The 23,415-nt window shown below is 38.0% G+C and overlaps 1 protein-coding gene across 1 annotated transcript in view; it reads left to right on the top strand.

Moving 5' to 3' along the window:
• Positions 1–23,415, top strand: part of MYBPC1 (myosin binding protein C1) — a 104,809-nt gene that overhangs the window by 4,940 nt on the left and 76,454 nt on the right. The window contains exons 3-4 of the mRNA XM_024732130.1: positions 21,713–21,901; positions 22,709–22,833. Of these exons, the coding sequence (XP_024587898.1) occupies positions 21,713–21,901; positions 22,709–22,833 (314 nt within the window). The remainder of the gene's footprint in view (positions 1–21,712; positions 21,902–22,708; positions 22,834–23,415) is intronic.

The raw sequence follows: 23,415 nt of genomic DNA, 5'->3' as shown, positions 1-23,415 counted from the left end.
CTGAAATTAAAAGGACTATAAGAGAATACTATTAACAACTATATGCCAACAAATTACATACCCTAGATGAAATGGGAAAAGTTCCTAGAAGACACAAATTACCAAAACAGACTCAGGAAGAAATAGAAAATCTGAACAGATTTATAACAAGTAAAGGCATTGAATCAATAATAAAAACTTCTAGGGGCTTCCCTGGTGGCGCAGTGGTTGAGAGTCCGCCTGCCGATGCAGGGGACATGGGTTTGTGCCCCGGTCTGGGAGGATCCCACATGCCATGGAGCGGCTGGGCCTGTGAGCCATGGCCGCTGAGCCTGCGCGTCCGGAGCCCGTGCTCCACAACGGGAGAGGCCACAACAGTGAGAGGCCCATGTACCGCAAAAAAAAACTCAAAAACCAAAAAACAAATAATAAAAACTTCTCAACAAAGAAAAGCCTAGAACCAGAACCTGATGGCTTCTCTGGTAAATTCTACAAAACATCCAATGAAAAATGAACACTAATCTTTCTCAAACTCGTCCAAAAAATAGAAGAGGAAACACTTCTTCACTAGTTTTTTGAGGCCAGTATTATCCTGAAACCAAAGCCAAACAAAGATACCACAAGAAAACTACATAACAATATCCCTCATGAATATAGGTGCAAAATCCCCACAGAATAGTTGCAAACTGAATCCAACAGCATATTAGAAGGACTGTACACCATGATCAAGTGGGATTTGTCCCAGGAATGCAAGGGTGGCTCAACATAAGAAAATTAATCAATGTTATACCACATTAATAGAATGAAGGGAAAAAACTCACAAGATCATCTTAATTAATGTAGATAATGCATTTGGCAAAATCTAATACCCTTTCATGATAAAAACTCTTAGAAAACTAAGAATAGAAGGGAACTTCCTCAGCATGATAAAGGGCATTCATGAAAAACCCACAGCTACATCATACTCAATGGAAAAGCTTTTCCCTTAAAATCAGGAAAAAGACGAGAACACCCACTCAATACTGCTATTCAACATTATACTGTGAGTTCTAGCCAGAGCAATTAGGCAAGAAAAGCTAATAAAAGGCATCCAAGTTGGAAAGTAGGAAGTAAAAACATCTCTTGGGAATTCCCTGGCAGTCCAGTGATTAAGACTCTGTGCTTTCACTGCTGAGGGCCTGGATTCGACCCCTGGTCAGGGAACTAAGATCCCACAAGCAGTGTGGCAAAACAAAACAAAACAAAACAAAACAAAACCCCAAAATGAGGCATTCCTTGTGGCGCAGTGGTTGGGAGTCCGCCTGTCAACACAGGGGACATGGGTTCGAGCCCTGTTCCGGAAAGATCCCACATACTGTGGAGCAGCTAAGCCCGTGTGCCACAACTACTGAGCCTGCTCTCTAGAGCCCGCAAGCCACATTTGCTGAAGCCCGTGGGCCTAGAGCCTGTGCTCCGCAGCAAGAGAAGCCACCGCAATGAGAAGCCCATGCACCGCAATGAAGAGTAACCCCTGCTCACTGCAACTAGAGAAAGCTCGCATGCAGCAGCGAAGACCCAACACAGCAAAAAATCAATAAATAAAATAAATTAATTTTAAAACAAAAACCCATCTCTCTTTGCAGATGACATAATCATGTATATAGAAAATTCCAAAGAAAACACACACACACACATACACACACACTGTAGCTAATAAATGAATCCAGACGAGTAGTGGGCTACAAGATTAACACACAAAAATCAGTTGCAATTCTATATACTAGAAAGGAGCAAATCAAAAAGGAAATTGAGAAAACAATTCTTACAGTAGCATCCCAAAAAATAAAATACCTAGGAATATATTTAACCAAGGAGATGAAAGACTTGGACACTGACACTATAAAACATTGTTGAAAGAAATTAATGAAGACTTAGATAAATGGAAAGACATCTCATGTTCATGAATTGCAAGACTTAATATTGTTAAGATGGCAATATTACCCAAAGCCTTCTATAATTTCAACGCAATCCTTATCAAAATTCCAATGACCCTTCTGAAGAAATGGAAAAGCTGATTCTTTTTAAAAATTATTTATTTTTTAATTGAAGTATAGTTGATTTACAACATTGTGTTAATTTCTGCTGTACAGCAAAGTGACTCAGTTATACATATATATATACAAATTCTTTTCTATACTTTTTAAACCTCTAATTTTTTACATTCTTCTTTTTATACATTCTTTTCTATAAATATATATATATATATTTTTTTTAAATCTCTAATTTTTTTTTTGTTGGCTGTGCTGTGCAGCTTGTGGGATCTTAGTTCCCTGACCAGGGATTGAACCCTGGCCCTTAGCAGTGAAAGCGCTGAGTCCTAACCACCGGACTGCTGAGGAATTCCCTTTTATATTATTTTCCATTATGGTTTATCACAGGATATTGAATATAGTTCCTTGTGCTATACAGCAGGACCTTGTTGTTTATCCATTCTATATATAATAGTTTGCATCTGCTAAACCCAAACTCCCACTCCATCCATCCCCCAACCCCCTCAACCTTGGCAACCACAAATCTGTTCTCTATGTCTGTGATTCTGTTTCTGTTTCAAAGATAGGTTCATTTGTGTCATATTTTAGATTCCACATATAAGTGATGTCATATGGTATTTGTCTTTGTCTGACTTACTTAGTATGATAATCTCTAGTTCTAGACATGTTTCTACAAATGGCATTATTTCATTCTTTTTTTATGGCTGAGTAATATTCCATTGCATATATGTACCACATCTTCTTTATCCACTCATCTGTTGATGGACATTTAAGTTGTTTCCATGTCTTGGCTATTGTGAATAGTGCTGCTATGAACATAGGGGTGCAGGTATCTTTTCTAATTATAGTTTTGTCTGGATATATGCCCAGGAGTGGGATTGCTGGATCATATGGTAATTCTATTTTTAATTTTTTGAGGAAACTCCATACTATTTTCCATAGTGGCTGCACTAACTTACATTCCCACCAACAGTGTAAGAGGATTCCCTTTTCTCCATACCCTCTCCAGCATTTGTTATTTGTAGACTTTTAAATGATGGCCATTATGACTGGTATAAGGTAGTACCTCATTGTAATTTTGATTTGCATTTATCTAATAATTAGCGATGTTTTCTTTTCATGCACCTCTTGGCCATCTGTATGTCTTCTTTGGAGAAATGTCTATTTAGGTCTTCTGCCCATTTTTCGATTGGGTTGTTTGGTTTTTTGTTGCTGAGTTGTATAAGCTGTTTGTATATTTTGGAAATTAAGTCCTTGTCAGTCGCTTCGTTTGCAAATATTTTCTCCCAGTCCATAGGTTGTCTTTGCTGTAGTTTCCTTTGCTGTGCAAAAGCTTGTAAGCTTGATTAGGTCCTGAAAAGCTGATTCTTAAATGAAATTTCAAGGGACCCTGAATAGCCAAAACAATACTGAAAGATAAGAAGTTGGAGGACCCAACACTTCCCAATTCCAAAACTTACTATAAAGCTATAGTAATAAAAATAGGGTGGTACTAGCATAAGGATAGACATATATACAAACAGAATAGAATTGAGAGCCTAGAAATAAACCCTCACATCTATGGCCAAATGATTTTCAACTAGAGTGCCTCCATTCAATGAGAAAAGAATAGTCTGTTCCACAAACGGTGCTGGGACAATAGGATATCCCCACGCAAAAGAATGAATTTAGACCCCTACCTCACACCTATAAAAAGTCAACTCAAAATGCATTAACAAAAGGAAGGAAAGGAAGGAGGGAGGGAGGGAGGGAGGGAGGGAAGGAGGGAGGAAAGCATTAACAACCTAAATACAGAATTAAAGCCATAAAAATTTTAGAAGAAAATAGCGTGAAATCTTCATGACCTTGGAGTCAGCAATAGATTCTAAGATATGACACCAACAGCATAAGCATCAAAAGAAAAACCAGACTTCATCAAAATTAAAAACTTTTGTGCATCAAAGGAAAGGACGTAATAAAGAAAGTGAAAGCACATCCTACAGAATAGGAGAAAATATTTGCAAATCATCTATTTGATTATTGTTTAGTATTCAAAATGCATAGGACTCTTATTACTCAACAACAAAAAGCCCAATTAAAAAACGGGCAAAGGACTTGAATAGACATTCCTCCAGAGAGAATATACAAATAGCCAACAAGCACGTAAAAAAATGCTGGACACCATTAGTCATCAGAGAAATGCAAATCAAAACAACAGTGAGATATAACTCCACACCTTCCAGGACAGCTATAATTTTTAAAAAGGAAAATAATAAGTGTTAACAAGGATAGGGAGAAATTGTGACCTTCATGCATTGCCAGTGGGAATGTACGTAGTGCAGCTACTAAGGAAAACAGTTTGGTGTTTCCTCAAAAAGTTAAATACGGAATCACCACATGATCCAACAATTAATCCTAAGTATATATCCAGAAGAATTGAAATCAAGTATTCAAAGAAGTACATGTACACACATGTTCATAGCAGCATTATTCACAGAAGGTGGAAATAACCTAAATATCCATTAAAGGTGAATGGATAAGTAAATTGTGGTATATCTATATGATAGTATATTATTCAGCCATAAAAGGAGTGAGTACTCCTTTTTACATACCACAATGTGAATGAACCTTAAAAACATTATGTTATGTGAAAAAAGCCAGACCCGCAAGGTCATATATTGTATGATTCCATTTATATAAAATATCTAGAATAAATAAATCCATAGAGACAGAAAACATATCATTGGTTGCCAGAGAATAAGCAAAGAGGTGGATGGGAAGTAACTGCTTAATGCGTAACAGGTTTCCTTTTAGGATGGTGAATATGTTTTGGAACTAGATAGAGGTGGTGGTTACACAACATTCTGAATGTACTAAATGCAACTGAATTGTTTACTTTACAGTAAATGGTTAATTTATGTGATGTGAATTTCACCTCACTAAAAAATTAGTTTAAAAAATAACCAAAAAAACTTAATTCCTTAGAAATTAAGAAGTGCCCTAAGAGAAGCCATTGCAATGAGAAGCCTGCGCACTGCAATGAAGAATAGCCCCCACTCATCGCAACTAGAGAAAGGCCGCACGCAGCAGCAAAGACCCAACGCAGCCAAAAATAAAATAAATAAATTTAAAAAAGAAAGAAATGCCCTTTTAAATAACTCCTGGATCAATGAGAAAATAAAAACCTAAATCTAAGATTATTCATAAATTAATGAAAAAGTAAGAACTCTAAATCAAAATGTATGTGATACAACTAAAGACTTAGACTGTAAATAAAGTCTAAATTAAATTCTCAACATAGAAAACAACAACAAACTTGACCAAACGAAGTTAGGAGAAGAAAAGATAATAAAATCATAAACTGGTTCCTTCTTTCTTTCTTTTTTTTACCTTTCACGGAAAACCTCTTGTTGGCCTTTTGGATAGAAACGGGATTATATTTTCCAGGAAGGATGATCCCTTCATACTTCTGCTGGAACCAGCTCATGGCCTCCTTTTTGCTGATTCTGTTTAGCAAAGGAATGCAGAATTGTATTAATAGAATAATATACCATAATGAAATAGGATTTTTACCAGGAAGGCAAGGATTGTCCAACATTTGTCAAGTTTTCAAAATATGTAACTCATTATGTAAACAAATTAAAGAAGAAAAACGTGATTACAATGATGTATACAAAAATACATTTGGTAAAATTCAGTAGTTGCTACTAATATTTAAGTAGGAAAAAAAGGAAACTACCTAAAAATGATAGACTGCTACAAATAGCAAATATCATATTAAAGTTTAAATACTAGATCCATTTCTATTAAAATCAAGAACAAGAGAGGAAGACCCATCCTCTGCACTATTATAACATATTTGGGCTTCTAACTAATGTAATAAGAAAATAAAATAAATAAAATTGAAAATTAAAAAACCAAAATTATTATTTGTGCATATTATATTACTATCATAAATTATAGTAAGTACATCCAAGTGACTTTCCTAAAAATCCTATTTGAACTAAAAAATTATTTGATTAGGTGTCTGGATACAAAATAATTATACAAATAACTTCATAGCTTTTCTTTATACTCTCAGTAACCAGTTACAAATGGAAACGGAAAACCGAGATTCCGTTTGAAATAGTAACAAAACTATACAATGTCTAGGCACAAATTTAACATGAATGGTATAGGACAAAAAACAATTATTTTTTAATTAAGGTATAGTTGATATACAATATCATATAAGTTTCAGGTGTAAAACAGAGTGATTCACAATTTTTAAAGGTTATACTCCATTGATAGCTGTTATAAAATATTGGCTATATTTCCTCTGCTGTACAATATACCCTTGTAACTTGTTTATACTTCTCTGCCCTCTTTGGTTGTTGCACGGAACATTACTCCTTTTATTTTGAAAGATGTGTCAGAGATTGATATTTACCTATTTAACATTCATTCTCATTCTCTTTAGTAAAAGAAGCCCATTGCCACTGACAATGAAAGACTATATTTCCCAGCTTCTTTTGTAGCCAGATATGACCATGTAATCAAGGTATGGCCCATGGGAGGTATCAGATGTTTTATGTGAGACTTCAAAGAAGTCCCAAAGATATTAAGAACGTGAGTCCTTTTTTCTGCTGCCTGGAATGTGGATGTAATGGCTAGAGCCCTAGCAGCCATTTTAGACCATAAAGTTACCTAGGATGATAGAGCAGGACGAAGGAGTCTAGATTCCTGATAACAGTGTGGAGTCACTACAATGACTCTAAACTAATTACTTTTGAACTTGCTTTATGTGAACGAGAAATACTACTATCTTGGTTTAACTGTCATTATTTTGTGATTCTGTGTTATATTTAGCCTAATCTCATCCTAAATAACACAAAAGGAAAAACCCAGTAAAGGTTTTAGTAAAAGAAAAAAAAAAAGAAGAGCCCTATTGACCATTTTCCCCCTTCCTGAGAGTGAGGTTGGAGATAAGGAGTCTGCAACCTTCTAGATGAACGTATGACATCTGAAATAGAGGTCATGTGTTCTTAAAACGATACAGTCGTAGGAAAATTACACGTCTACTTACTATTCTAACTTGAAATCTTACTTTAACCATCCAATAATACACTCTACAACTATTTATCTTGAAATTTGTCCATACTTCCAATTCCTCCAATAATGTTTTATCTTTTTATAATCAAGTCCTTAATTACCAAAAAGTTCCCTGGGTCATAAAATATTTTCTCCATGGGTTGCAATATTTCCTGGCACATGTTCACTTCAGTAAAATGATCAGTGTGTTAAAAACCCAATGCAGTGTCTGCAGAAGCCAAAGATGGCATGGCACCTCTTTTGTGGCATGTGTGAAATCTGCCTATCACTATAAACATTCTTTGCAACATGACACTTTGCCCTTATGTCCATTTCGTATGTGGTATTCAGTGTGCTGGGAATGCTGAAAAAAATGACTTTTTTTAGGATATAGAATCACAATGTTAAACCTAGAAGAGGCTTCAGAGGTCATTTTTTCAAACCCCTCATCTTACACAAAAGGAAACTGAGGCCCAGAAAGGCCACTTGACTTTCTTAAACTCTGCTGGTTAATGGCAGGTCCAGAAATAGAAACCAAGAGTCTGACTTCAAATTCTAGGTCTTTAATTTGTTTCATCTATTAATTGATACTCTTATGATAGACTCGGTAAAAAAAAGTTACTGTTTTTTTTCTTTCAATGTATCTGACTTTGTATTCCAGAATATGCTGTATTCTGGCTGACATTTAGCTGTTTGGCATCTAAGATAAAGGAAAATTTTAAAAAGCAAAGCAATGTGCTCAGTAGCACTATGTGGTTGAGAAAAGGCTTTTCTTTGTAGAAGTTGTTCATCGAGCTCCTTGACTGGCTTTCCTCTCCCCCACCCCCCCCGCCGCCCCCACAAGTAGCTAAAGAATGATGCTTTTGAGTTCTAAGTTGAGTTTCCATCCTTATTTGAAAAGTTAAGAGTTTGGTAGAGCTAAGTCTGACCAGCTGTGCTCTCAGCCACAAGGGAAATTAAATGAGACAATGTGGCTGGTTCAGCACAGATCAATCAAAGTCTCTTGAAAATGGTCTTGAAAACACATAGCAATAAAAGCACACAAGTAGTTGTCTTTTCATGTAAACTAATTTTAGTCCTGGTCTCTAAGGTGCCATGCATGTGGACAAAGAAAGGAAAATGTCTTTTTTAGGTTGACCACTTGGTAGCTCAAATTTCTCCATCAGTTCCATGAGAGTTTGGGGAGAAAGTGGCCAAATCTGATAGTCTACCAGTATCTTAAGTTAGATTTGTGTGTATATTTGCCATCTTGAAGCAAAACAGTAGCTACTGGTCTATCTGAATTTCTTTGCCCATGCCCCGTATATTTTTAAATGTATAATTCAGTGGGTTTTTTTTTAATATATTCACAAAGTTGTACATCCATCATCACTACCTAATTCCAGAGCATTTGAATCATTCCCTAAAGGAACTTCATGTCGACTAGCAGTCACTCCCAATCCCACCTCCCCTCAACCCCTGGCAACCACTAATTGAGTTTCTGATACAATGGATTTGCCTATCCTGGATATTTCATGTAAATGGAATCATACAATATATGGTCTTTTGTGTCTGGCATCTTTCACTTATAATGTTCTCAAGCTTCATGCGTGTTGTAGCATGTATCATTACTTCATTCTTTTATATACACTGTAAGTTTTTTAAAGGATGTTTTTTGAAAAAAAGGTAAATGTGGGCTTCCCTGGTGGCGCAGTGGTTGAGAGTCCGCCTGCCGATGCAGGGGACACGGGTTCGTGCCCCGGTCCAGGAAGATCCCACATGCCGCGGAGCGGCTGGGCCCGTGAGCCGTGGCCGCTGAGCCTGCGCGTCCAGAGCCTGTGCTCCGCAACGGGAGAGGCCACAGCAGGGAGAGGCCTGCGTACCCACCCCCCGCCCAAAAAAGGTAAATGCTAAGCATTCCTTAATAGAAAACGTTGCTATTCTTGGAGGAGAAAATGAGACAAGATATTAAACATAGAAATTTGGCATGACAAATTAATGTTAATATGTTGATAAAAAGAAGAAAAAATTTAAACCCAATAATTAAGAATAGACAAAAACAAAAAGCTAATGGGAGCATAACATTATCATCAATATAGAGATTCTTCTTTATAATGTTAGTGAAAATTAAAGTGTATATTGAATTAGCATGTTATGAATTTTAATTTGATTTAATTTTTTATTATCAGGCAAACTTTTTGCATTTCTGAGTTGACACATGTCTCTGTCAGACAGAAAGTGAAAAGCAAGAAGGAGCACAAGGCTGCAGCTGAATTTAGAAAGTTAGAGGTGTTCTCATAGCCACATGAGATGGACAGAAGATTCCTTCCAGTAGGCGAGAGAGCAGAATACAGACAACAGATGTGAGAAAGGTCCTCATAGCTGTCAAGTTCCAGCATCCTTGTGCTGAAGAAGGGGCGGTGCCAACATGATTGATACTCACAGGGAATATAAAAGGGCCAGACTTCTACCCAACTGCTTGTCACACTGACTTGTACCATCTCTCTACTGCTCGTGGGGTTTCTGTCAACTAGTACTGGAAGGGAGCAAACTCATTGGAGAATAACATTTTATTGTGGCCATGCCAGAACCCACTAAGAAAGAGGGTAAGATTCAACCATAGATCTTTTTCTTGTACTTTTTAAGAAAGCATGTTTCTTTTTGGTATTTTCAAACAAATATCCAATTTCTTAAATAGACTGTAAAATAATAGAATCACTATGATTTAAGGAAAAGATCCTTTAGAGTAAACAGACCAGAGGGAAAATAAAGGGAGAATATAACCAACTGAAAAATATCTGATAATTATTGTTTATGAAGAATATTAACTAAAATGACAAATTATAATTCTATCATATTTTTCAAAGAATCTTTAAAGTTTAATGTAAGGGTGTTAATTGGTCATGATGAGCAGATTTCATTTTCAAGTGTATTTTCTTAGGTTCAATCACAAATTTTTCACCATGTATTTGCAGTTTGTGGGGGTCGGGAGGGGCTTGGAATGCTTTCTTAAATAGTTAATAAATTTGATCAAGGTTTCAAAAAAGAATTTGTAACAATATTTCCAGATTTGCTGTATTTTTCTGCTGGAAAGACATTGAAAATATGCAGATGCATGTATTTTTTGCTTTTATCATTTTGGAGCTTTATTAGTTATGACATTCTTACATTCTTGCATGGAAAGAAAATCTAACGCCAGTGATATCTTTGAATATCACTGATAGATTGTGTTCTTTATGGCCTTTATTGAAGATAATTTCACAATATGTAGACTTCTAAAAATAATTACGCTGGAAATAGTCTTCGTTAGAAGAAATGTTTCCTCCAATAAACAGTTTCTCCTATACATAAAAAATCAATATCTAAAAACTACTAATTAATTACATAAATAAGCTGGAATTAGAAATTACTAAAATAACTAATGAAAAGCACAAATTAACAGCACAAGTATATTGAGTTTAATTTTAAAGGGAGACATCTTTTAAAAATATTTTCTCGTTCATATTAGTCTTCATGAGTGCTTAGTAAATCTTTATTTTTCACGTCTGTAAATAAAAGCAACAAACAAACAAACGTTAGCAGGGAGCCAGGGAGCATAAAAATGGTGTTTAGGTTTTTTTCATTTTTTAATTCTAAAAACTCCTTTTAACCATTATTTCAAAGAATCCTGAAAAAGATGCTAGACTTGAATCCAAAGTTGAAATACTAACCAAATTATCAAAAGTCTTTGAAATATATTTTCTTTATGTAATTAAGTAACCAGTGTTGACAGGCTGTGGTGATCAGTTTACAGGTTGGCTTTGCTTTGTGGCGGAGGGCATTGATGGATGAAGTCTTCCACCCGAAATAACCACACCAAATGCATGCATTAATATGGGAACTTAATCCTGACTCTCAGGCAGTGAGTCCAACTCCTGCTAAAGTGTCTTATTTGTCATGTAAATGATTTACATGTGTATTAAATGTCCTTTTCATTTGATCTGTCACTTGACTAGCCTCTTCAAGGCTTATTTGGGTGAAATGCACTCTATGTTTCCTGACTGAGGACAGAATATTGTTTTAATTATCCTGCATTTAGTAAATCAATTTGCATGTGTTATTTTAAAGCCCATTGGAAAATGATAAAAAAGCTGAGAAACTAATAAATAAGATGATAAGCTGTAGAGCCTATAAAGCTAATTAAATTATTTGGATTGCAGATATGATAAAGTTTTACTTTTTGTCTGACAAAATCTGTCCATTCTACTTTTAAAGACAATGAAATTTTAGAGTGACAAAGAGGAAAATATATCTTCAACTTCAGCTCCCCCCGAAAAACCACGTATATATTTTGGTTATAGATCAACATACATACCAAAGTGCCCATAATCTTTTGCTATAAAAGCACTGTTGATATTCTGTGTAGGAGTTCCCCTCACCCAGCACAGTAATTTTATACTGATTCTTTGGTTAGTTTAAGTTTGGATGGTAAGGAGTGGGGACAAAAAGAAGGTTTTTTTTTTTTTTAATTTAAAATCCTTGGAGGAAGTACAGGGATTTTTTTGTTTCCTTACCAGCAGAACTGATTTTTAAAAGATCTACACCTTGAAGAGTTTTCTTAGTGAAATCATTGCATTTTTATTGTTTACATCAGAAGAGTAAGGAGTATGGCAGTTCAGGAACTATTCTGGTCCTTGTACCTTCCCCTAACTGATTTCACTTTTTACTGGAGTTGGTTTTGTTACATATGAGCATCGCTCTGAAAGACAGCCTCAGGAATAAAACATGCCACCAAACCAATTCTTCAGAGTCATTTCAAACTATCTGCAGAAACATTCCCCCAACCAGGTTTCTCCAGCCCCTATGGGTCTTCTTACATCTCTTCCTTAGCTGGGAGAACCATGCTCAGGAAGGGATTGAGCACTTGCTATAAATCTTGATAAGACACATGAGCTGGTTTGGCCCTCCTAGGATCCAGCAGCACCTGACAACTCTTAAAAAGAGACTGAGTTTTCAGCATCTGAAGGTGCAAAAGATGTCTCTCTCAACTGCCTCCCAACCTGCAGGGGTCTAATTCTAGGAGATTCATGTTGGGCCCTGGGACAGCTGGTCCTTCTAAGGAGAAGAGGGAAGGACAGGTGTACCTTTAGACCTCAAGGAGGATTCTAATGGAAGTAATTGGTCAACGGTCCTTACTTAGACCCTTCAAAATATTCTGGATGGCTCTGTAAGCCCTTTCTGAGAAAGAAAGCATTATTTTTAAGGAGTAACCACTTCCCATTGTCCTCCTCTGCACCTTTATCATTTGTACATCTGTTCACTGGAGAACTATACTCTTGGTACTGTCAGTTCCAAAGTTAAGGTCTGTCTTACACTTTAGATTGATGCAGAACCTGAGACCTAGTAAAATTAAATTGTTCTAATCAGATAGCAAGAGAAGATGTGGTAGGAAGTTTCAGATTTGTGGGAATCTCCCAGGATGTCTCATTTACATACCATCTATTAATTGAGCACTTACTATGAACTAGTCGCTGGGATTTCAGAGATGTATACAACATGGTCTATGTTCTAAAAACCCTTACAGTTAATTGCCCCTGGGTCCTACTGAGTAAACGAATCAACTTTCACTAGAATTTTCTCTTTTCCTGTCAAAGAGTTATTTTATCAAACTAGAAATTAGATGAGTAATTTTATGAAATTAGAAATTTGCAATAGCCTTTCTTCTTTGTTTGAATCTCTAATAGTTTAAAAATACTATTAATATTATTTTTGCCTATAAATCATTTCTTCAGAATTTTATCTCTGTAGTATGTGATGATTAAAACCATAAAGCCTGGTTCTTTAATCTACTTAGACAATTGTTAACTATCAGATTCTATAGAACCTAGAAAAATTCTTTTCTAAAACACCAAGTTCAGGCGTTAACATGAATTTTACTTTTTGTTATGTGATATATCAGGCCTATTATATTTTATGTACTTAACTTGTAGGAAAAAGGTAAGAGTTCCTCCTTGGTGCTTGTGTGTCATTCAAAACACCTTGGGGGAGTCACTGTAACTTTCCTATCTTCCATGTAAGGTTTCTTCTTGAAAACTCAATCATATGGCAAAACATAGCTCCATTGATTAACATCATTTTAAAGGGTCATTCTGATAACTCCAGGAATCAAAGTATGGCATTGTTGTTACAGATTCTTTTGCTATATCAACATGAAATATCTATCTATCTATTCTACCTTGGCCTATTTCAGTAGGATTAGGTGGGAACATGGGCATGGAGGATAATGTTTTCAGTCCACAGGAGTTTTTCCTTTGCTATGTCTTTCTCTTGGTCCCTAGAGATTTCATTACATTTTAATGTTCTGCTAAGCCCCAAACCTATCTGAATGCAGAGCAGCATTCATCACCTCTTACCCATTTCCCAGCATCACTCAAGGCTTAGTCATCATCAGAAAAGGAGGCCTGATGATGGGAAACCTTCCTGTCATATTTACTCCTTGACCTTTAGTTTCCACCTGCATCTATTTCAAACACCAAAATAAATTTGTCTTTGGAGAAGTCATCTTACATATAGGCTATTACCTTTCCCTCAAATTGGGGAAAAGTACATTTGCTGGAATTAAGCAAAAGAAAGGAAGAAGAGGGAGGAGGTATTTGATCGAGGGCAGGTATTTTCCTCCAAACTTCAAATGGTTCATTTAGGCCACATTGAAGATTTGGATGAAGAATAAAGAAGTTGCACGAACGAATGCCAATGTTTTTCCCCCTGAAAAATCTTTGCCAGGCTGTACTGGAAAGGCACAGTGTAGGTTTGAGCTATCTGCTGTAAGGAGGAACACACTAGAGGGGCTTAATACTTGGCAAAATCATTCTTTTTCAGTAGCCTGCTTTTATGACTGTCCGGCTGCACCTGTTAGGAAGATAAATAAAGGACTGGCCAATTCTTTCCTCTCAAGCACCCTAAATATATCGCTTAAAAAAAACTTTGAAAAGACAGGTCGTATCCTTGCTTCTCATCCAGTAAGTCTGAAGCAGTCTCCCCCAGGCCTTGCAAAGAGCAGGGGTAAGGGAGTTCCTGAAATGAACAAAGGTCAAGGTTAGGCTCTCTGGCTGGTCTGAGAGACCCAAGAGAAAGGAAAAAGAGAAAAGTGTATAATCCTTTGTTCTCTCAATGCCTTACTTTACTTTGGCCCAAGATATGGCCTTGAAACATTTTATTTTAGGTTCCTCCTGGACACACAATTCAGTTTCCTTATTTATAGCAATTTCAAAGTATCCCTTAATTTGACATGAAGGTTAGAGTAAACTGCCCAAGCTGAAGTTGCTTTAAAGAAGTGCTTGGACACAAAAATAATTAAATAAACCATCTTTAAAAAGCTTGAGCGAATACGGAACAATGTTTTTGAATCTTTTTTTGTAAACCCATATATGCTTTTTTTTTTTTTAGAGAGAGTTGTGAGAAGAGGCTGTCACAAAAGGAAATAGTGCTGTTGTTTTTACAGCCCTAGAAAGCAGTTTTGTTGTTTTTGCTTACATTTCTTATGATTGTTTGATTTAAAATTTATTTTTCAACTCTTTATGGTCAAACAGAAGAATTTTTATTGTTGTTAATAATTACTATTTTTATCTGCACTCCTCCTTAATTAGTTTATGAACCTATATTAAGAGACACAGAATACTCTTGGCAGTCCATGACTGTGGTAATTCTAGACCTCATCTCTAGACATACTTGTGTGTGTTAGATAATAAAGAACAGGATGAAAGCTCTAGCAATCAAAAATAAGCAGAAAACTATTAATTTCATGTGTGTACCTGCATAGATATGGCCATGTCTTTTCCTTTCCTTATTCTTTTTTTTTTTCCATTTCAGTTCTTGATGGGAACAGATGTCTTTTCTGGAGTCCTTAGTTTGTTCGGAATATTGCACCCTGGGGAAGCCCAATAAATACACAGAAAGGTAGTTACTGAAATACAGTGTTTTGAGTTAGGTTAATCATGAAGTAGCTATTGCTTATTCAAGAGCAGTTTTCTAAAATTTGAAAGCCTAGTGATTAAGGAAAATGAAACTGTGAAAAAGAAGAAAAGGCTTTATCACTTAATTTCCTACATGCATGCAAATTGTCTTGTAACTGGAGAGAACAGGGCATCTGTCCCCACAGATTTTTACAAAAACAGCCCCAAAACATCAAAGTGATGATGCTGTTGCACCCAGATCTCTTCTTCATGGATAGGCCCAGTTATAATTCACAAAGAGTATATTTGTTTTGGACAGCCACACAGATAGACAACAAGCCAAATTTCAGGATGTTCCCATGCAAGGGGCAGATTATTTATGCACTTTTACATGCATTTCCAGAGTGAAGTTTTAGATTCCATCCGATCGGGTCATGAAGTGGTTGATTTGGCAAAGAAAAAGACAAGGATCATTTAATCCCATGCCTGTTTTTTTCTCTAAAATGAGTTCCCAAGAAGTTAACCATAATCTGACTTTCAAGTCTGAAATCCACTTTGATAAGACTTTTGCCTTTTTATGCTCCCTAGGAATCTTTTTATGGGCCAGTTTGGCACATCAGTACAATACCTCAAATTATGTTTAGTAATATGTCAGATGTTAGATTTTATAATTTTGTTTTCGTTTTTTGAATTGTACTTTAGATATTTACAAGAACTTAGGGCTCACATTTTTCTTTTTTCTCCAAAATCATCCAGTTCTTCCTCTAAATCACATCAAATCTCTTTCTAAGTTCCTCAGGAATTCTTTGCTTGTAGCAGGTAATACCTTCTTCCTTCTATAGAATTTTATGTTTTGGAGCAGAATGTTCTGCTTATAACTAAGAATCACCTAATTACACAATTCTACAATTTAATTTCTCATTTTTTTTTAGTTACATGTCTTTAGACTTGTTCTGCATAGAGTATGTATTTTGGGGGTTTCCTCACGTATATTGAGTAATAGTCATCATTAAACATAGTGACATAAACAAAGTATACTATTCACAGAACGTTCTAGACTGTTCAAAGTCCAGCTGCACATGTATTGAGTTAGTTATACTTCATATGCCTCAGATTCTTCAGCTGTTAGATGTGAATAGTAATAGTACCTCTTTTTTTTTAATAAGAATTAAATGAGATAAATCTGGTGAAAAGCTCAGAATAAATCCTAGCATGTAATTAGAGCTCAAGTCTTTTCCTCTTAATGCAGCAAACTCAGAAATCTTGTCGGGCATAAGGCGTTAAATGTCTCACATTTAATATAAAATTTGAGGGCATTTCCACCCTCTTATCAGTCACTGTAAGGTATGTAGCAACCACTGTTCACCTCCTTACCTGCTATTAATATTTATCATACAGTCCCAGACAGCTGTGGTTATTCTCATAACCATCATCGCCACCATGACGAGTATTTCATTTTTTTAAAACTTGTGGTGAAATATCTTCGCTTTCACCCATGGAGGCTCAGATCAAATTAGAGGCCTACACTTCAGAGCCTCTGTTGTGTTCCCACTGAAATGTGTTGTGTCCAGCTGGGGGTCCCCAGTTGTTAGCCAGATGGTGATAACCATTGTGGGAGCATGGCCTTTCCCACTTAGATGAAGGAGTCACCCAGCACAGTTGAACATGTAACTGTATCCTCCACCAAAGGTTATAAGGCTTGGGTGTTGGGGACATTAAGATTTTTCTTCCCACCCGGGGTGCTATGGGCAGGTGGAGGTCTTCCTCTGGCCTGAACATTTCTGAGATAACCACATAAAAACTCTGCATGACCACATATGGATATGGTGGGTGATTGATTGAGTGGCTGTATTTACTGCTGTGGAATTTTATTTTTATGACCCCACCTGGCATCAGGCCTGTCCTTCCTCTATTTTTAAAAAGTCACCCAATGTGAGGCCTAGCAATGGCTTGGGGCAAGGCTTGTAAGGGATTTATTCTGATAAGCCTATAACCGCAGAAGAGTGGTATGATTGTAGGAATGGCCCACTCAGGAGCAGACCCCCAGGAAGGGCATACAAAGGGACTAAAGGGAGAAATCGTTAACGATTCAAATCACTTTTGCAAGAATTTCCTTTTGACCTGTGCTAAATTTTTAAGCTTCAATTTGAGTAAAGCTTCTTCTACACTATTGTTCACATCTGTGTCACCCGCCATCCTCATTTGATTCTTACTTTAAAACATGGCAAGAATAACGATAAACAGACTAGTCATCAGACCTTAGCAAAAGATCTCATTTTCATCCAGCTCCATGTTAAGAGTGAGAAGCTATTTGTTGCTGTGTAATAATAACCAGATTTTAATCCTCCTGTGTGGAATGACATCTTAAGTTAAAAACATGTATAATTAGAACGATGGAAGAACAAATTGATTAGGGAAGGGAAAAAACCCTGTGGATTCAGGGAATTTCCATCAAGCTAAATAATGAGTCACTGAAAATTTACATACTTGATGTACAATTAGACTCCACTTATTCAGAACCTTAGAATATAGTCTTTGGTGATATTTGGGCACGGTAAATAAATATGGATTAAATTGATTGAATCAAATTCTGAATAGCTGGATTCGATAGATAGCTAATAGTTCATTTTGTTCTTGAACCTTATTATTTCAACCAATTTGGTTTCAACATGCCTCAAATGTATTTATTTTGAAAAACAAAGTACAGTGGATATAATTTAACTTTGTCATCAATTATAGATATATGTTATCTTACCACATGATATCCCGAGAGCTCAGATTATCTGCCTTTTTGTTAATGGGCCCACATTGATTTGTATTTTGAATTTGTGTCCAACTTTTGACAGCTTTCCTGTTTCATCCCTTGCCAGGAGGCTGCTGTCTTCTTTAATTACTCTTACCAGTCAGTATGTGAAGCTTCCCCCTTCTCTTCCCTCTGTTGTTTGCTTTGGATCCTAGCCAGGTCAATAATCTGGCTGAGTAGGGCTGCCCTACGGAGTACTGTATTTAAGGAGGCACTAATTCTCAGCATCGTGCAAATGCAAGGTCCGCACCTGAGTGTCAGTGCCTCCTTAAGTGTTGCTCCCTGGGCACCTGGCTCACCTCACCCTAGTTCCAGTTACAGGGCTGGGGACCTGGGGTTGGGGGGGAGGGTCTTCTCTTTGGAGTAAAGCATTTGAGCTCTTAGTGTACCAAGTAGGAGGAGCTTGAGACAACTCTTTTTGCTCTTCAGAAGCCCTTATAATTTGCTGGTCAGCAGCTGTTATGTGGATAAGTGAGGTTGCTAGATAGCTGAATTCTAAATAGGGGACGTGGTACTAGACAATATTACCCTTTTGTTCCTGTTATTATGCACATCGGAAAATAAGTTACTGCCCTCCAAATCAGTTTATGGCTTTTATTTTGATTGCTTCATTCGTTTTATTAAGCAAGGCTACAGATTTTTCCTAAATGACGCATATGACATGAGTTGTTTTTTTTTTAAGTGTACACACACAAAATAATTTTTTAAGAAGATTTACCATAAATTCTCAATGATTCTCAAATTTTTGGTCTCAGATCCATTGGCATTCAATAATTACTGAGGAAACTAAAAAGCATTTGTTTCTGTGCATTCTATCCTTCAATATTTACTGCATTTGAAATTAAAATTGATAAACTTTTAAAACTTAAGAGTACAAAACACATGTTCTATTCGCTGTCAGAGTGTTGGTGTCATCACGTATTATATATCCTCTGGAAAACTCCATTATATATCCTCTCAAAACTCCTGTTTGTGAGAGAATGTGAGTGAAAAAGGCATATAATGTCTTAGCATTATTATGAAAATAGTTTTGACCTCATGGACTCCTCAAAAAGGGCCTCAGGGGTTCTTGGGGATCCCAGACCATACTTTGAGAATCTCTGTGTATAACTCCCCCTTAAATCCCAAGGTGTAAGCTATCCTCCAGACCTGTAGGCTATAATGAATAGAACAAAATAAGTATATAACTGTGAAAACATTAAATTACACATTAATTTATGTCCAAAAATCTTTACCTCTGATGCATAAACAATATGGCCAGTATAAATGCGCTGCCATTTGTGTTTGCTAATTTTTTTCGTGAAACTTATGATTCATATAATCAAAACTTCTGTAAATGTTATGAATGTCCCCATGCAGACAATATTTTACATTAAAGCAGTTTCCATCGTGCTGTTATCTAGGCATATGAGAGAGAGGCTGTGACATGTACACAGTGCCAGACCTCACTATCAACAGGGGATACACCTGACAGTGTATATTGACTATTTAATCTAAAAGGGAAGATAACTTGCTATATTACGAAAAGTAACAAAACAAGCGTTGGCCAGATAAAACCTTATTCACCATGATTTCACAATACATAAAGCATTCACATGTTTTATTTCAAACCAAGAACTTGAGAATAAGAAATAATAATTAGTAATAACATATAATTTTCTCCTGTACCCCAGATTACCAAAGGATAGTTATAGTATTTGTTTTATCCCAAAAAAAGTGACAAAAAGAAAGCCACGCACACACATATACACAAAGACGTATAATCCTACCACTCAATCATAACAACTGTTATTATGTTCTTATCTTTTCTATGCCTATATAGCATATTCATATGATGTAATTATGCTCTCCATGCTATTTAATGGCTAAACTGAATTGCACCTGGGGGCCCATAAAATAATTTTAAGTCAAACAACGTATTATTTGAGCAAGTGAGCCCATGAGAAGGAGAGAACTGGGTTTATCATATCATTTCAGTGTACAGACACAGAGGGAGAGGCAGGTTAATGCCTCCTAAAATTAAAAATTTTTTTCCCTTTGAGACTTCCCTGGTGGTGCAGTGGTTAAGAAGCCACCTGCCAATGCAGGGAACACAGCTTCCAGCCCTGGTCCAAGAAGCTCCCACATGCCGCGGAGCATCTAAGCCCGTGCGCCACAACTACTGAGCCCACGTGCCACAACTATTGAAGCCCGCGCGCCTAGAGCCCGTGCTCCACAACAAGAAGCCACCGCAACGAGAAGCCCGCGCACTGCAAGGAAGAGTAGCTCCCACTCGCTGCAACTAGAGAAAGCCCGCATGCAGCAACGAAGACCCAATGCAGCCAAAAATTAATTAATTAATTTAAAAAAATTGTTAATTATAAAAAACAATAAAATAAAAAAATTAAAATTTTCCCCTTTAATTTACTGATCATGGAACACTTGATTATGGAAAATAGAAATGGACCGCATTGGAGGGAGCCAACCATTTATGGAGTGACCGGGTTCCTGGTCTTTCAGCAAAGCACGAAGTCCACTTATGGGCTGTCTATTTAAGCGGCCACCAGTGCCCGTCAGTTAGAATGCCCTGGCACTCACTGTGCAGGCCTGCCATTGGTGGCATACCTGTGCTTTTTACAGTAGGTGGTCATAGGAAAAATCCACCATAAATAGATCAAGCCCTTTGAAAGCATGTCAGCATTGCAGAGGGAAAGAAAGTCTATATCTGCGAATTAGAAAGGATCAAAGCACAGCCGCCCTTGCTGAAGTAGGAAGGAGTTAGCTTTAGTTGCTGATTCAGAATCTGGTTAATTTTTATGTTGTCCATGAAAATATTTCCTTGGGCTTAATTTTTCAAAGTATCCTGGTTTCTTTTTTTTATTATTATCATCCATAAAAAGTTTAAAAACAACAACTTATATAACCCTGCTTCTCGAGTCCATCCTGTTGGTCTGTTTTCCAACAGTGACAATGGGTGAGGACGGATGAGGGGGACAAGAAGCTAACTTAATTCACCTGGCAGAAAAGTCCCATGGAATTTGCCCTTTGGTTTTTTTTGTTGTTGTTTCTTTTTTTTTTTTTCGGTACGCGGGCCTCTCACTGTTGTGGCCTCTCCCGTTGCGGAGCACAGGCTCCGGACACGCAGACTCAGCGGCCATGGCTCACAGGCCCAGCTGCTCTGCGGCATGTGGGATCTTCCTGGACCAGGGCACGAACCCGTGTCCCCTGCATCGGCAGGCGGACTCTCAACCACTGCGCCACCAGGGAAGCCCAGCCCTTTGGTTTTTGAATAAGCAGGAGTATAGCAGGACCCCACCTCAATAGATACCTGTTAGCTCAGAATCTCAAGCTTTAGAGAGCTTCCCAAGGCCTTGTGCTTCCTGACACTTACAACATGGCGAAACTAGGTGACAGTGGAGTTGGCATGGTTGGCTGAGGGTTTTTGCTAAGACATCAAGCCCAGATTTTGAAAAAGGAGAATGCTTAGAAAGGCAAGTGGTGTTTTGAGGGCCAAAACTCCAGTCCTAATTGCTCTCCCCAAATAGAAGGCGTGCTGACAATAAGAAGAAATCTAAATGATGGGGTTGGGTGAGTGCCTGGGAGCAGTCAGCCAGCAGGAGGGTCACGAATGGGAGACATAGTATTCCCTGTGGGGAAGGCAGACGAAAAAAGCTGCCCTCGGAGTGCCAGGGGACGGTTCTTGATTTCTTGGCAGCGGGCAGAAGGGGCTTTCGTGCGGGTAGGAATGGCCTGCCAGTCAACTATATTTACAGAGCACCTGCTGTGCAGAATTTGAAAAGGAGGAGGAGACAGGCCTTGTCCTCAAGAAGCTTGTGATCAAAGAGAGAAGAGAAGTTCCCAAGTACTGTGAACGGTGTCATATTTGGAATGGGAGAGGATTTGATGACATGGAAGGCTCAGTCTGAGCATTCTTATTCAAAGTGTGGGTCGTGGACCCCCAGCATCAGCATCACCAGGGAGCCTGTTAAAAATGCAGAATCTGGAAGCCCGCCGCAGACCCCCAGAAGTCGGAACCTGCACTGGACCAAATCCCTAGATGATTCGTCTCCCCATAGCAGTTTCAGAAGCACAAGAGGGGCTGTGGAGGTGCTGAGTCTCAAATGTTTTGAGAGAGAAAACCACCTGGCTTGGTAACTAAACTGATAGAAAAAGGCAGTTAATTTACCTGAGATTCTTTTTTTTTTTTTTTAATATTTATTTATTTGGCCGCACCGGGTCTCAGTTGTGGCATGCAGGATCTTTGGTGTCGCGTGTGGACTCTTAGTTGCAGCATGTGAGATCCAGCTCCCTGACCAGGGATGGAACCCCAGCCCTCTTCCTTGGGAGCCCGGAACCTTAGCCACTGGACCACCAGGGAAGTCCCTACCTGTGAGATTCTTAAACACTAGCATCTCATCTTAACCAACTTTATAAACCCCACCCTTGTTAAATTCATAATGAGGCTCGATGAATTCTGGTTGCATGGGTGCTTCGTCTACAGTCCCTATTCAGTGGGGTACACTGGAAATTGTTGTGAATGAATGATTGTTATAGAGGCAGCTCATGGATTTGGGGGACATGCAGATGATTCTTAGAGGCGTGGGCAAAGCTGGGCATGACAGAGCCTGTCAGAGACAAACATGAGTGAGAGACATGCGTGAACAGTTATTTTAAGGCCAAAGTGGGGAATAGCTCAAGGCCCTGAGACTTACCCACAGTGGTTCATTTTCAGTCTAAGTCATGTGCTGCTTGGCCTTCACCACACCTGGTCCCCCGTCTCTCTCCAGATTTAGAACAGCTGGAATTCTTTGGCTCAGCTGCCTTGAAGCCTCTTGAGAGTTCATCTTCTTATCCTTTCTGTCCCACCAGGACTGATTGATTGATCAATGTATTTATATTGCATAAACTCTATAATGCATGTAGAACTCATCAAAATAATAACTATTACCATTTTACAGTCGGAGAGTGAGGGGCCTCCCTCCTCTGTTCATTTCCCAGATGCTTCCTCAGCCCCGACCCCAATTCCAAACATGTTCTAGCATGATGCAGCCCACAGACCTAGAAATAAGGCAAATCCCGGCAGGTAGCGTGTGAGGAAAGACTTGAGTGTCATTCTCCCAGGTTATGTCACAGTAAAATCGTGATCATAATGATGAGAACCATGAAAAGAGAGAGAAAGCACATATGATGTTTACCACATCCCCTGCCCCTGCAGGAACTCCTTCATTCCTGCCAACAGACCTTGAGATAGGCTTTGCTATTATTTCTATGACATAGATGAGGAAATGGAGGCGTATTCCACTCCCCATTCCATAGGGCAACATCCAAATGAGACTCAGTGGCCATGACAATCAGACCGATCGATTCGGCAGGGAAAAATGCAGGAAAATCTCTGAAAAGCCCGTCAGCCCACTTCTGCCTCCACAAGCGTGAGCAGCTGAGAAGGGAAATGCAGCCCCAACCTGCAGAGGCCAGGTGCTGACTCTAGCCGACCTGGTTCCACCCTTCATGGGCGGTGGGACCCCACAGGGCCTCAGTTCCCATCTGCAAAGTGGGGACGGTGATAGTACTGACTGCATAGCATTGTAAGGATTTTAAGAACTAATATACACTAGGTCGTGCATGCCGTGGGTGCCCATACATGCTGGTTATTTATTTATTCCTT

Source organism: Neophocaena asiaeorientalis, unplaced genomic scaffold (genome assembly GCF_003031525.2).
Source record: "Neophocaena asiaeorientalis asiaeorientalis breed wild unplaced genomic scaffold, Neophocaena_asiaeorientalis_V1.1 scaffold418, whole genome shotgun sequence".
Classification (NCBI taxonomy): domain Eukaryota; kingdom Metazoa; phylum Chordata; class Mammalia; order Artiodactyla; family Phocoenidae; genus Neophocaena; species Neophocaena asiaeorientalis.
This window is presented reverse-complemented; position numbering and strand designations above follow the sequence as displayed.